The sequence below is a fragment of the Bufo gargarizans genome, chromosome 8 (assembly GCF_014858855.1).
Source record: "Bufo gargarizans isolate SCDJY-AF-19 chromosome 8, ASM1485885v1, whole genome shotgun sequence".
In the NCBI taxonomy this organism is placed as follows: domain Eukaryota; kingdom Metazoa; phylum Chordata; class Amphibia; order Anura; family Bufonidae; genus Bufo; species Bufo gargarizans.
This window is the reverse complement of record NC_058087.1, coordinates 9059755-9073557: the sequence shown is the minus strand read 5'-3', so window position 1 is coordinate 9073557 and position 13803 is coordinate 9059755. Positions and strand designations below refer to the sequence as shown.

Sequence of the window (13803 nt, the reverse complement as noted above, 5' to 3'; positions counted from 1 at the left end):
AGTTTTACCGTGTAGGGAACGTGTTAAAAACTAAATCCATAAACATATGGCAGAATCTAATTTTTTTTCCAATTCCACCCCATTTAGTCTTTTTTTTTCCAGCATTCCACTACATTTAGTGTAATATGAAATGGTTCCTATTAAAATGTGCAACCCATCGGGGATCTGACTGAGTGCCGAAATTCTGCAAGCAGTTTTTTGTTACGCAAAATCCCAGCACAAATGCTGAAAATAGGCCAGATTCCTGCTGGGTCCCATTATAGACAATGGGACATGACGGTTCTATGATGGATACAATGGACTCCGGCAGGCTGTTTCTTTGCCAGCACTGAATGCCGGATGGTTTAAACACTAGTGTGAAACTAGCCTTATATGTGTGCTATGAAAGATAATGCTAAATAATTCATGTTATATGGACATTAAAAGTAAGTGTTTCATACCATGAATGTCTTTTTCTTCTGCAGTTGGATGTATTGGACGGACTGGGAGGAGGACGTGGTTGACGACAGTGTAGGACGTATAGAGAAATCCTGGATGAATGGATTTTACAGACAAGTTTTTGTTACCACTAAGATGCTGTGGCCCAATGGATTATCTCTGGACTATGAGAACAATTTACTGTACTGGTGTGATGCCTACTATGACCACATAGAGCAGATATTCCTCAATGGCACCAACAGAAAGGTAAATTAGATGAAATTATTCAACTCAACCTTATTTACCGTATATTGATCATTATAATGCATTGTATAAGTTTAGGTAAAATCAGTTTTTACACTGCATATGAGACAAAAACAGAAGTATTAAAAATAGGTCAATAAGCTTGGACAGTAAATTTGTGCACGCGACATCAGTAGTACAGATGGAAATGTGCTCAACTTTTGGGTTTTGCATTACCCAAGTAATGGTTGGACTGGCCAATCAGTGTACCAGAGGATCCTCCAGTGGGTCCCAAAAGTCCAAGAGAAAAATCCCTTTTGGAGCTACCTTTGAGGCCAGTCACTTGCCTTTAGGGTCTATTTCCTTCATCTAAAACCTATTAGCCTTTATTGATGCAGTAGGGAATTGGCCATGAGAATTATTTCCTCTGATGGGCCCATGAAACTTCAGTCTGACCCTGTATGGAGTAAAATAGTTTCAAGGGTGCAGCCATCCATGGATGAGCTTGGGGGTTCTGAAGAATTTGATGTACCTTCAGAGAGATCACATCTGATGTATGGGAAAGGAGTGGAGATCAAGCGCAACCCATGACGGAGGTTCAGAAGAACAGATACTGTACTTGTCTCAAAGCCACATTAACTGTGATCTGGTGCATTTCACTCCAACAAAGTGTGGTTTAAAGGGGTTGTCCAAGTTAATAATAAAAAGGTCCTCCAAGGCAGGAATTTTCATAATAATAATAATAATAGAAAATATATGCCCTGCCCTACCATTTCGATCTTCCCCACTGTGCTGTGTTTGCTTGGCTGCTGCAGTTATACTCCACTTGAATGCTGCAGCCAACTATTGGCCCCAGAAACCATGTGCTGTATACTCCTGAAGCCTGTGGTATGTGGGCATGAGGATTAAATAGGTGAATATATGTTAACTTTTTTCTATTTCATGGCTGCCTTTTATTTATTTTTTTTATTAATGTTGACAAACCCTTTAAGACTAGCATATGGAATTCCCGTCATAATAAATGTCATGCAAGGTGTGTTATGCCAGAAAACAAAGTGCATTGAAGCAAAATTATTTTTATTATTTTTTTTTTATTGTCGTATGCCCATATCTTCATATGTCCTGTACAGCCATGGAAATCAAGGGATTATCCCATTTGGACATTTATGGCATGTTCACAGCCATGAATGGAGAACTGGTTTTGCATGCACAGCTCTCTTCCATGAGAGTTCCAAAAATAGTTTAGAAAATATATAAAAGTGAATGGAGAAAGTTGCACATGCACAGCAACATCTTGATTCAGGGTGGAGCTAGACAAGGCCCCTTTCTAGAAGCGGGTCCTGCACCTATTAGATATTAATGGCATAACCTGTAGAAATGTCATATATGTCCAGCTAGGACAATCTCTTTAAATAATACATTTTTAGCTGCCTGCAGCTACTAGAGGGAGCTTGCTGTATACACCCTTGTACAGCCCTCAGTCAGTAATAATACAATACAAAATAAGTGTCTTAACTCCTTCTAGTGGTGGCTTCAGGCAGTCAGAACTTGATCATTTGATTCAATGGCTGTGTGAAGGGAAACAGGCAATTTAGGGCAGTGTGGTGCTATAAATCCATAAAGTTATATCATGAAATGGATTAGCCCAGATGTATCAACACTTCTCTGTACTATATCTCTCATTTTTCTATGACTTTTCTAGCCTGTAGGGAAACTTTTGTCGGGTAATGTTCATGGTAACTGGTAATTTTAGAGCAGTTGATGCAAGTCCACCAGTTACCATGAAGCCTATATGTGAATTTAGATGGCCAGATAATTGGGGAGATTATCTGGAACAAACGTTGCTGCAAACGCTCTTTCCCAACAATCAGCCCCTCTAAAGGTGCAGCTGATCACTCGATGAATGGGTGAAATGCTCGTTCATTGGGTGAAACTATCGTTCGTGCGGGCGCATAAATGTTTATTTCTGGGCAGCAGATTGTGCCGTCTAAACAGCGATCTGCTGCCCAGAAATAATGCAGCTGTATGAGGATGAGTGACCACAATACCGATCCCTAGTACTCACACAGTGAAGGTGATCACTGCATGTAAATTCTAAACTTCACCACCACTTGAGCAGCCAATGGTTGGGAAGGAACACTTCCTTCCTGACCACCTGCTGCTCATCGGCCTGTCTAAATTGACCATTACTCTAATGCATGTTCCATGTAAAGAAGATCACAAGGTACTATCATAAAATGAGACCCCTGTCATCATATACAATTGTTGTTATCTATCACTTGATGTTTTATTTTTTCAGGTAGTCGGTAGTGGGAAAGAGTTAAATCATCCTTTCGGACTCTCCCATCACGGTCATTATGTCTTCTGGACAGACTATATGAATGGCTATATATTTCAACTTAATCTGAAAACTAATAATATCACTCTCCTAAGACAAGAGAGGCCTCCACTCTTTGGACTCCAGATTTACGACCCAAGAAAACAGCAAGGTAAAATATATAGCGATGCAAAAAAGAAAAAAATAATAATAATACAATGAACAATACAAGATGCAACTTTATTTTATACCTTGTTACTGTAGCAATTTTCTTTCCTGAATGAGGGAAAACCATAATACATAAAATAAGTGCAGACGTCCAATTACAATGTCATTTGTGCAACTGTATTATCTGCAGTTTTAAATTATTATCCTGTAGGTTCTTCACAAAAACAAATTCAATGCAATTCATTTTCACAAATTTCCTGAGTTTAAGAAAACTGACATTTTCATAAAGACAGGAAAGACTTAAGTAAGTACATCATAAATGTTCTGACTAGACAGGCGCAAGCTGAGCAGCCTGAGGTCGAGGAGTGAACAGACATGATAGAATACCGTTACACACATGTTAAAGGGTTTACCGAGACTTCTTCTTCTTCTGAACCCCTTCCAATTATCTGTTTGAGAAGACACTGGCACTCCAGGCCCCCACCAATCAGATACTTATGCTCTATCCAATGGATAGATCATCAGTATAGAAATCTTTGAAAACCCTTTTAAGAAGGATTACACCTTTGCTCATTTCTTGGCTGCTACCATCCAACTCAACTCCATTAAAGGGGCTTCATGGGACTCAGGGACTGACTGTCTATCTTTAGATTAGGTCATCAATATCAGATTAGAGGGGTCAAACATATGGACCACCCACCAATCAACTGATTGAATAGGTACTCTTTTCCAAGGACAAGAGAGTCACTGTTTCTAGAAAAAAAAAAGTACTCATCTTTTTCTATTCCTATACAAATCCCTTAAAGGGGTTTTGACGTATCCCGGAGCAAGTTTTTGTGGCACCTCAGGAGATATCAATGGTAGAGTTAGGAAATAATGCATTAAATGTGCCTCTTTTATTTTACTGTAGTTGGTGAGCCATTACTTGTCACCATCACAGAGTCCTTCTATGGTTGTGCCATTGATTTCAAATAGAGTAAGATATTGCTGAAATTTAAGGTAGTCACCTGGAAATATACTGTTAAACCATGTCTTGTAGTGCTAGCTCAACTGAATATAATGATATCTTTCAATGAGTGATCTATTGCTTCATTCTGGGGAGAAGGCACATTTAATCTATATGCAGATGAGCAATTAAGTGAACTGAGGGTGGACCCAAGCCACTCTGTGCACCCTTACTCCTCCTGCTGCCTCTGCCAGCCTCTCCCTCTCCTTTTTGATGGGCAGGGTAAAGCGAGATGAACCTGGCCCTGTCCATCAAGAAGAAGATGGAGGGTCTGACAGAAGAAGCAGGAGGAGCAAGGGTGCATAGAGTAGCTTGGGCCCACCCCCAGTGCACTTAACTGCTCATTTGCATATGGATTACAAGTACTAAATTAAAGGAAACCTGTCACCATTATTTTGCACATAGAGCTGGGGACATGGGCTGCTAGATGGCCGCTAGCACATCTGCAGTACCCAGGTCCCATAGCTCTCTGCGCTTTTATTGTGTTAAAAAAAATGTTTTGATTGAGTCCTGTAGCCGGAGATGAGTCAAGCGGAAAGGAGCCCAGCACCGCACCGTGTCCTCCGAATCTCCTCCTTGCTGGCTGACGTCACAGAGCTGGAGCGCCGAAATCTCGCGATGCGCTCCAGCTCTGTGACGTCAGCCAGCAAGGAGGAGATTTGGAGGACGCGGGGCAGTGCTGGGCTCCTTTCCGCTTGACTCATCTCCGGCTACAGGACTCATATCAGGTCATTTGCATATCAATCAAAACGTTTTTTTAACACAATAAAAGCACACAGAGCTATGGGACCTGGGTACTGCAGATGTGCTAGCGGCCATCTAGCAGCCCATGTCCCCAGCTCTATGCGCAAAATCATGGTGACAGGTTTCCTTTAAAGGTATCTTTAAATTCAGTTCAGCTAGCCCTACAAGACATCACATCTGGTTTATTAGTGAATATCCTGGTGACACACGTCCTTTAATGTTTCTGATGAAGAAGTGCAAACAGAGCTGCAGTCATCACTGACCAGCACAAAAGCATTGCAGATAAATGCATTGTGAACTGATGCTTAAATACTAGATAGTTTGCTTTACCGATCTAAGGTTGTGGGCACTAGTGATGAGCGGCATGGGCAATATTCGAATTAGGAATATTTGATATATTTTTGCCCGAATAGTCGCCATAAATTCGCAAATTCTAGAATTTGTGATCTCCAGTCATTGTTTACTTGATTGAGAAAATAATCGGCAATGTTATATATTTGCGATTAGAATATTCAACACTATTTACAAATACAAATATAGAGCACTATATTCGAAATGTTCGCGAATTCTCGAAGTGACGATATTCACGATTAAAATTTGCGATTTGAATATTCACGCTCAACACTAGTGGACACATCCATTTTGGAGTCCAAGTTCTGAGCTCTCAATGTATGGCATGAGGGTCTCCAAATATCCCTCCACCGCATGAGTGGAGCCCTGCTATTGGGCCACAGGAGCTGCAAGTTACCATTTGTATATTGTTTATTGTATATTACCCTGTGGGGTGTGGCACCAAATTTTTGCCTCCTGGGTGAGAGAAAGTCTATCTTCAGCCTGTGAGAGCAGTGCATTATGGGAACTCAGATGAGACTTGCACAAATGACTTGCAAACAGTACAGATACAGCAAAGCAAAATATTTGCAAAGTGACTCCTTTTTTGTACATTTAAAATGTGAAATTGTACTGAAGTGAAATTTCACTAAGCCTCAGCCGTCTGGGATGCACATTGCAATAAAGTCCCATTGATTATGGATACAATGTATCTAATTCCTTAACAAGTACATTGTATAACAGCTGGAACGTTCACAATTAAGTATATGATTACGCTGCACAAAAAAAATGCAAGGAAGGTTGCAAAAAATAGACCGGTCAGTCATGGCAACTTTGTGATGCGGCACCGATCGCAATGTTTCATTCCCGTTACCCCTGGAGGCTCGACTCTACACAGAAAATAATGACACACAAAATGTTTCAAAGCTGTAGTTGAGCAATCAATTGTTTTTAATTCTCCAGAAAACAAGCATGCTTCTATTTCAATGCGGAGAATGAAACACTGCAGCGAGAAATAGACTATTCCACTCTAGGGCGAAAAACATTGTATAGTTTGTAAGGTGAAAAGAAATAGAACAGAATAAAAGCTTTGATACACTTCTGGTTAACACAGAATAATATGGCTTCAGGTTATGTGATTGTTATTTTAACCGAAAAGGGCAGTATCACTTCAGTCTTTGTTATAAATAAAATATTTTTTTAAAGAGTTTTTTCCAGTGGAGGATAAACTTTAGAAAAACAAATAAAGCTGTATGCTCTCATTGATTCTGCGCTACTCATGTTGCAATGCTCAACAGCATTGTTGTCTACTTCCTAGCCCCGAAACAGTAACTGCCTGGAGATGCCCACTCAGCCAATCAATGGCCACAACAGTGGCCCGCCTCAGTCAGTGATTGGCTGAGCAGGCATCTCCAGGTATTTTTATTCTTATTGAGAGTGGACCAGGAAGCAATGATCGGCTGGGACACGATAAGCTTTGAAACTGGTGCAGTGGGGGATCGGGGAGGGTTAGTATTATTTTTTATTTTTTGTTTAATCACACTTTAAATTCCTTTATATTGACTGTCAAATCTTTCACTAAAAACCTCATTTAAGTCCCAAAAACCTTTTTAAGGTGTTGTCCAAGCTCTCAGCTACTTCCGGTAGTCTCATAGTGTGGAATGGAGCGGCGAGCAAGCATGCAGGTCTTACACTGCATTCAAAAGGGGAACAGCAGGGACCTCATTGGTAGAAACCCCTGCAGGTCAGACTCATCCTTTATACTGGGGATAGAGGATAAGTTGTTGTCATGGGACAACCCCTTTAAAGGGGCCAATCTCAACATGTAAGGCCTAGCCACAGGATATGCTATAAATATCTGATAGGTATGAATTCCACTCGAAAAAGGGGTTGCATCTTGCATCTGCTATGAATGAAACACGCAAGGCTGTCTTCATTTTCTCCTATACAAGTTGCAAAAAAAGCCATAATGGTCAAGATATGAATGCCCCTTTAATACAGATCCACATTTCCGCCCCCTTCTCTTATATGATGGACCCTCCATGATGGAAAATACCACCAGCAGAAGAACATCAGCAAACACATTCTTCCAGATTCACTATTATCTGCTTGTAACTAATAACAGTATTAAAATCCAGCCCGCTAAAGCAGAATATATACAGTATATCACATTTTTGTTTTATTAAGATTTTTTTCTATTGTCATCATTGAGTCAAATCCTGAAAAATGACCAAATGTTGTACAAGCAGTACATGCTATTTTGGCAGCACAGTTAAATACATGGTGTAAATGAAGCAAGCCATCTTCTTCCCCCTTAGGCTCCGATATTAGCACATATAGCCATCTGCTTGCTGGAATGCGTTGTTCTCATTGAGCTCCACTGCTGATTCTAATACTGACTTTGCAGCTGCTGTTTGTGTTCCGTTATTTTGCTATAGATTACTCATTCTTGTAGTATCGGCGGCAGCTAGTCCGGGTGCTATTTACAATATGGAGGCCGTAATAAAACATCTGACACTGCAACGATAATTCTACAATTGGCTACAATATCTCTTACAGTTATCTTTTGTAATTATGGAGATGCATTGTTTACAAAATAGGCTGGATGTTTATACGCCACGACTAGTTAAAAAAAACGGCGTTACGCTCGGATACTGTGTGCAGTGTGTGACTTCGAATCAGCCAAAGTCATTCATTTTCTTGCCAGAGGAAGATTAAAGTAATAATAATCCTATGTTGTCACAAAATATTATAAAAGCTTATGGTGCTTTAAACCTCCTTTGTGATTAAATCATCGCGTTCAGGACGGTTGTTTGCAGCTTCATGGAAAATGGGATTTTAAATCAGTGTTGGCATGATGAAATGTATTATTACCCCGCAACGGCTGGTGCTAGTGAACCTGACTGGCAGAACACGTCTGTATGCCATTCCTAGTATCATATCAGGGCTTAACAAACATACTTGCCTTTAAAAAAAAGAAATACAGATGTTGCGGTTCTAAACTTGAGTGTGATATCACGCACAAAAGCCATTGAAAAATTATGTTACCCTCTTCCCAAACAGGTGTACATGTATGGCGGAAGCCGTGCCTTTAGAGATGGCGCACTCTCGTGGGTTTCTTCTGTTTTAAACAACAGGCACCTGGATATAATATCTGTAATTGGGGATAATGCCGATCACAGACATTTAACCGCTCAGATGACATGGCATCTTTCCCGTAGGAGCACTAAACGGCTTCCCGACACTGAGATCGAGGAAGATATTCGTTTGTGGTTACATCCTTGGTCTGAAGAAACCCAGCCTATTACAGATGTAGTTATTATGGAGGCCTGCTGTCGGCAGACCTCCATAAGAACATAGCGAATCTGCCATACAATGCAATAATAATTCACTGCAGTGTAAGTCCGAAGCGATCTGAAGATTGCACATTCTGGTCCCGTACAAACATCATAGGTATCACTGCTTACCAAAATGCATTTACTATTAAAATAAATGTAGTTATCCCATAGGGTGAACGTAGGTAATGGAAAAAGAAAATTGAAATGGTCGATTCACCTTTTTTTGCTGCTTCAATTCCACCCAAAAATGTAGTAAAAAGTGATCAAGTAGTCAAATACACTCAAAAATGACATCAATAAAAAAATAAACTGTTAGCCTTGCATTAAATATGGCAATGCAAAGAAATTTGTTTCAGTTATTTTTTTTTTCATCAGTTTCAAAACACAACACAAACAACATAACTGTGGCATCGCAGTAATCGTACTGTCCCAGAGAGTGAAGGTAACACCAGTTTTACTGTACAGTTCCAGGTTCCCAATACATTATATGCAATAGTAAATCAAGCCATTGGCCTTCATGCAGCTATGTGAAATGGAAAAATAAATAAAAAGTTATGCCTCCAGGAAGGTAGGGAGTGAAAAACGAAAACACAAACACAGAAAATGTCTTGGGACTGAAAAGGTCAAAAGTTTCTTGCCATTGTTTACTCAATGCATTAAGATTCAAGATAGGGATCACTACATCGATCACTCAAAACTTCTGGTTAATGCCAAACGGAGATCTGTCTCTATACAGCATTAAAATGTATGACCTCCGATGAGGGGAAGTGAGTTATTCCCGAAGTCTCGCAGGTGATTAACTTTGGTATTTGATTTTGAAACTGAAAAAAATTTAGTTTTAAAACTTTGATCTGAACTCGGGATCGGTGAGCTGGCCGGGTGTGGTGACATCATCTGTGATGACGTCACTGTGACCGGCCAGCAAGACAGCAAGATTTCCCGCAATGTCTTCAAGACTGCCACTACGGTCTCTACGTGAGCAATATATATTTAAACAGATTAGGCAAAAAGGATATGTGTCATTATCTGGTTGTAGCTGGAAGAAAATAAATATGGTGACCCATGCCCTTTAATTGAAGGGGCTCAATAGTAGAAGCGTGATTGCAAGGACAGTGAAGTTCAAAGAAAGGCAAGTTAGTCATTTCATAAGATCCAGGTTTAACATCCTCTGTGAGAGATATGAACTACCTAGAATACAGAGTAAATTGAATGTATTCAGTGTTACTGTTGAGCTGCATTATCTGTTACTCTTGCTTTATAGTGCATAGTGTATTCAAGGCTGCCTTCGCATGGTTTTTATACTAACATATTTAGCTATTTGCTGTTTTAACCCTGTATATGCATGACTTGGCCAAAGCCGAATGACTTGTTGGCACCTTCCTTAGTCGCAAGCACCTGGGGCACACCTTCCACCACCTCTTCCCTATAGCTGGTGCCTCCTGGTACTCTAGTTTCTACTCAAACACATTAAAATGGACCCTAGTGGGAATCTGCATGCAGCGAGCGTGGCTTGCAGGAGTAAGGGGCACTGGTGGGCCCAGAGGATGAGAGAGGCTGCCATGGCAATGGGTGGGATAGTAGTCTTCACTGTGGCTAGTCCTACTCTGGCTCTTTCCTAGGCTTTAGCTGCAGTGGATAAAGGGGCACACCCTCTGTTCTACTCTGGGCACATCATGGACTTGGGGTTCCTGCCTGGTGGATGTTTGGCAAGGTGCAAGGCACCCCAAGGTGCAAGGCACCCCATGGACTCGGGGTGCCCTTAATGGTGGATGTTTGGCAAGGTGCAAGGCAGAAGGATAGGTATAGGGGCAGGAGGATGATAGAGTCAGTAAACAGAACGGCTTGATTATGAGGGTGATGGTGGTAACAGTACAAACATCAGCAATAGGCATACTTCTGAGGTACATCACAAGGTTTTACCCAAAGACTGTGTATAAATGAATACTGGCTAAGTCTCACTCTAGATATAAAAGGCAATCTTTCCAATTGACTACAGGTATAAGTAATTTTCCTCATATATCTGCAATGCCTAAACTGTAGGGTGGAGTCCTAGATCAGATGGCCAGTCCTTCTCAGAAGTGTGGCAGGTGCCAGAAGCAAATAACCCTAAGGCTACCTTCACACGGGGGTCGCGGTTGAGGGCCAGATGCATTCAGGGTGCATTGCGGGAAACCCGTGCGAGTAGGCACGCAATTGCAGTCAGTTTTGTCTGCGATTTCGTTCCGATGTTCAGTTTTTTTCTGTGCGAGTGCAATGCATTTTTCACACCCGTGAGAAAAAACAGAATGTGGCACCCAGATCCGAACCCGGACTTCTTCACTGAAGTTCGGGTTTGGGTTACGTGGGTTAGGACCTTCTATTTTCATTCCACAGGACCTGCGCTGACATCATGGCGCTCACCACATGGTGAGCACAATGACTTCAGCGAAGGTCCTTTTGCAGGTCCTTCAAGAAGAACAAAGAAGAGGATCCCGGCTGTGCGATCAAGTGGATGAGGTGAGTTATGTTTTTTATTATATTTTAACCCTCAAGTGACATTTCACTTTGCATTCTGTATTAAAGAATGCTATTATTTTCCATTATAACCATGTTAAATGGGGACCTGGGTTGCTCATCCTCATCTCCTTCGCAACCATGCGTGAAAATCGCATCGTATCCGCAATTGCTTGTGGATGCTGTGCGATTTTTACGCAACCTCCTATTCATTTCTATGGGGCCTGCGTTGCGTGAAAAACACAGAACATAGAACATGCTGCGATTTTCAAGCAACGCACAAGTGATGTTTGAAAAATATTGCCCATGTACACAGCCTTATTGAAATGAATGGGTCGGAAAACTTGCGGTTTGAAAGGGGCCTAACCATGGGCAACAAAGCCCAAAGCTGTAGGCATGCATTACTTTTGCTGACTAGTCCATTCGTTCTCTCTTAATGGTCCTAAACACTCTGTAAATGTCTGTTCTATTTGCTCTCAGAGTTTGGTTCTTAGTACAGTTGATTTTTTCTGGCGTTTTGCAATTCACAGGCTTCAGCCAAGTTCACAGGCTGAGCCCAGAATTGGAAGCTTTACTAGGCTTCTCTGTGGCTTAGCTAGACTCCTCGGTACGACAGCCACATCCCACCAAAGGGAAGAAAGATCCAGCTCACCACCCAACAATTGTAATCAAGGACTGCCAATAATCTATTTGGTCCTATATATAATATTTTGTAGTACATAGTGTAGAAAGTATATAGTTTGACCAACTAACCATTTGACAATTTCAACAATAAATCCTATTTGACAAATATAACAATTAACCCTTTAGCAGTGAACCATTGCATTAATCCTTTAGCAGTAAATCACTGGGTCACTGCATACATGTACATGAAAATGAACTACTAAATTGTCCTGCTTTCAAAGGGATTGATGGGTCAAAAGTATTAATGATATGCATCAACAGTATATACAAATTGTGTGGGCCTTTTTTTCGCAATCTGCAACTTCTCCCTGCTCACGCCAGGTGCAAAATAATGGGCATGGCATGGGGGAGAAAGGGGACTAGCTGGCCAGCCCATCTCATTCATCATTTTGTATGCCTAGTTTTGGCGTAGAAAATGGTCTAAATGTAGGCCACCTAGAAAACTGGCTTACATTCCGAAGTGGTGCTGGATGTCTCTTCATAATTTCATCGATCCACCCCCACTGCAAGGGCTTTATTAAGACATCTAAAATGACCCCCTGTGTCTTTTGTTGCTTGGAATCCATTGGGTTTCTTTGAACTCCCATCAGTCTTTGTATAGAGTACATATTCACCAATGTAATCAGCATAAAGAGCTCTGTTCAGACACTGAACTACTGTAGCAGGCCTCTATGAAGCCAGAACCAAGAAGAGAGGTTAATTCTGTATGTTAGCACATGAAGCCCATAATATTCTGTAGGCACCAGGTATACTGCTCTATAGTAGGTTTGTGATCCACCATTATCTCTCCTAGTTGCAATCCCTCATGTGCAGCCATAACAAATTGGACATGCCATCAGGTACTATAGACCTATACCAGTCTATGGGCACCATATTACAGACCAAAACAATGTAAATCCATATTATGGTTGCGTGCATGAGCCTAATTCAGGCAGCCATAATGTCTGTGTTGTAGGCTGTAGCATCTATAACTGTGCTGGTCCATATATTGGACCCACTTGTCTCTTATTTCATACATGTACTAAGGTTAGTCCACTAATATCAGATTGGTGGGGGTCCAACACCCTCCATCCCTAAGGATCACCAATTAGAGTGTTAAAAATTGGTGCCAAAACTACATAACTTAGGATCTGTGTAGTTCGGGCACCAACCTCTACTGCGAGAGAGGAGGGGGTGTGGGGAGTTGGACATCAACTGATCTGTAATGATGGCCTACCTTGAGAATAGGCCATCAATATCAAAATCCTGGACAATTCTATAACGATAATTCTTCACTAGAGCCATTAGTTTTTTTTTAGGGGAGAATTCCTTTGCAATGTGGTTCCATATGAAAACATTTCATTGTTAATTTGAGTGTACAGTACATATTTGCATTTCATACAAAAGTCAAAGCCTTCATTCCAAGGTCACACATTCAACATGGTCTCTACAGGAAGTTCTCCTATCTGGACACTACTGAGTGATATCAGCTTTCATGCGGCTTGTCAATGTGATATAACCTTGCTTCGCTCCAGAACCAAGACTGGTGAAGATCTTGTGTAGAGATATCTTTCTTTCTTCTTCCTAGATTATTATATATATTTATTTATTTTTATGGAAAATTTTCGCAAACATCCTAAATTACATGCTTGCTTCAAAATGATAAAACTCTCATCACTTCCAGGCCGAGACGCAAAGACCATAACCTTATTTGATTATTTACCCACATAAATTAAATATTTATGGCCGACAGTGTGTTTTAAATTGCTCTTATTCTGTTTTATTACTGTCTGCAAATTGTCCTCGAGGCCTGGATTCTAACTACATGCATGATATTGCATCTATATTTTATCCAATTTTCTTGGCAATGACATGTCCTGCTTAGTGCTCCTTTTAGTCTCCTTTTATGTTTCTTTTCTCGCTTGGAGCCTAGTTGTCACATGTGAAAAATAAAATTAAATGTTATTTGTGACATTTGAAATGTCATAGGACAAATCTCTTAAAATTTAGGAATCAACCTCATTTTTTTTTACTCCTTTTTATTTATGTAGCACCTGTGTATTCTGCAATACTGTACACCAGGG

The 13803-nt window shown here is 40.7% G+C and overlaps 1 protein-coding gene across 1 annotated transcript in view; it reads left to right on the top strand.

The window, feature by feature from the left end:
- Nucleotides 1-13803, top strand: part of LRP1B (LDL receptor related protein 1B) — a 1294122-nt gene that overhangs the window by 569069 nt on the left and 711250 nt on the right. Inside the window, 2 exon segments of the mRNA XM_044303104.1 lie at nucleotides 465-684; nucleotides 2960-3149. Coding sequence (XP_044159039.1) covers nucleotides 465-684; nucleotides 2960-3149 — 410 coding nt within the window.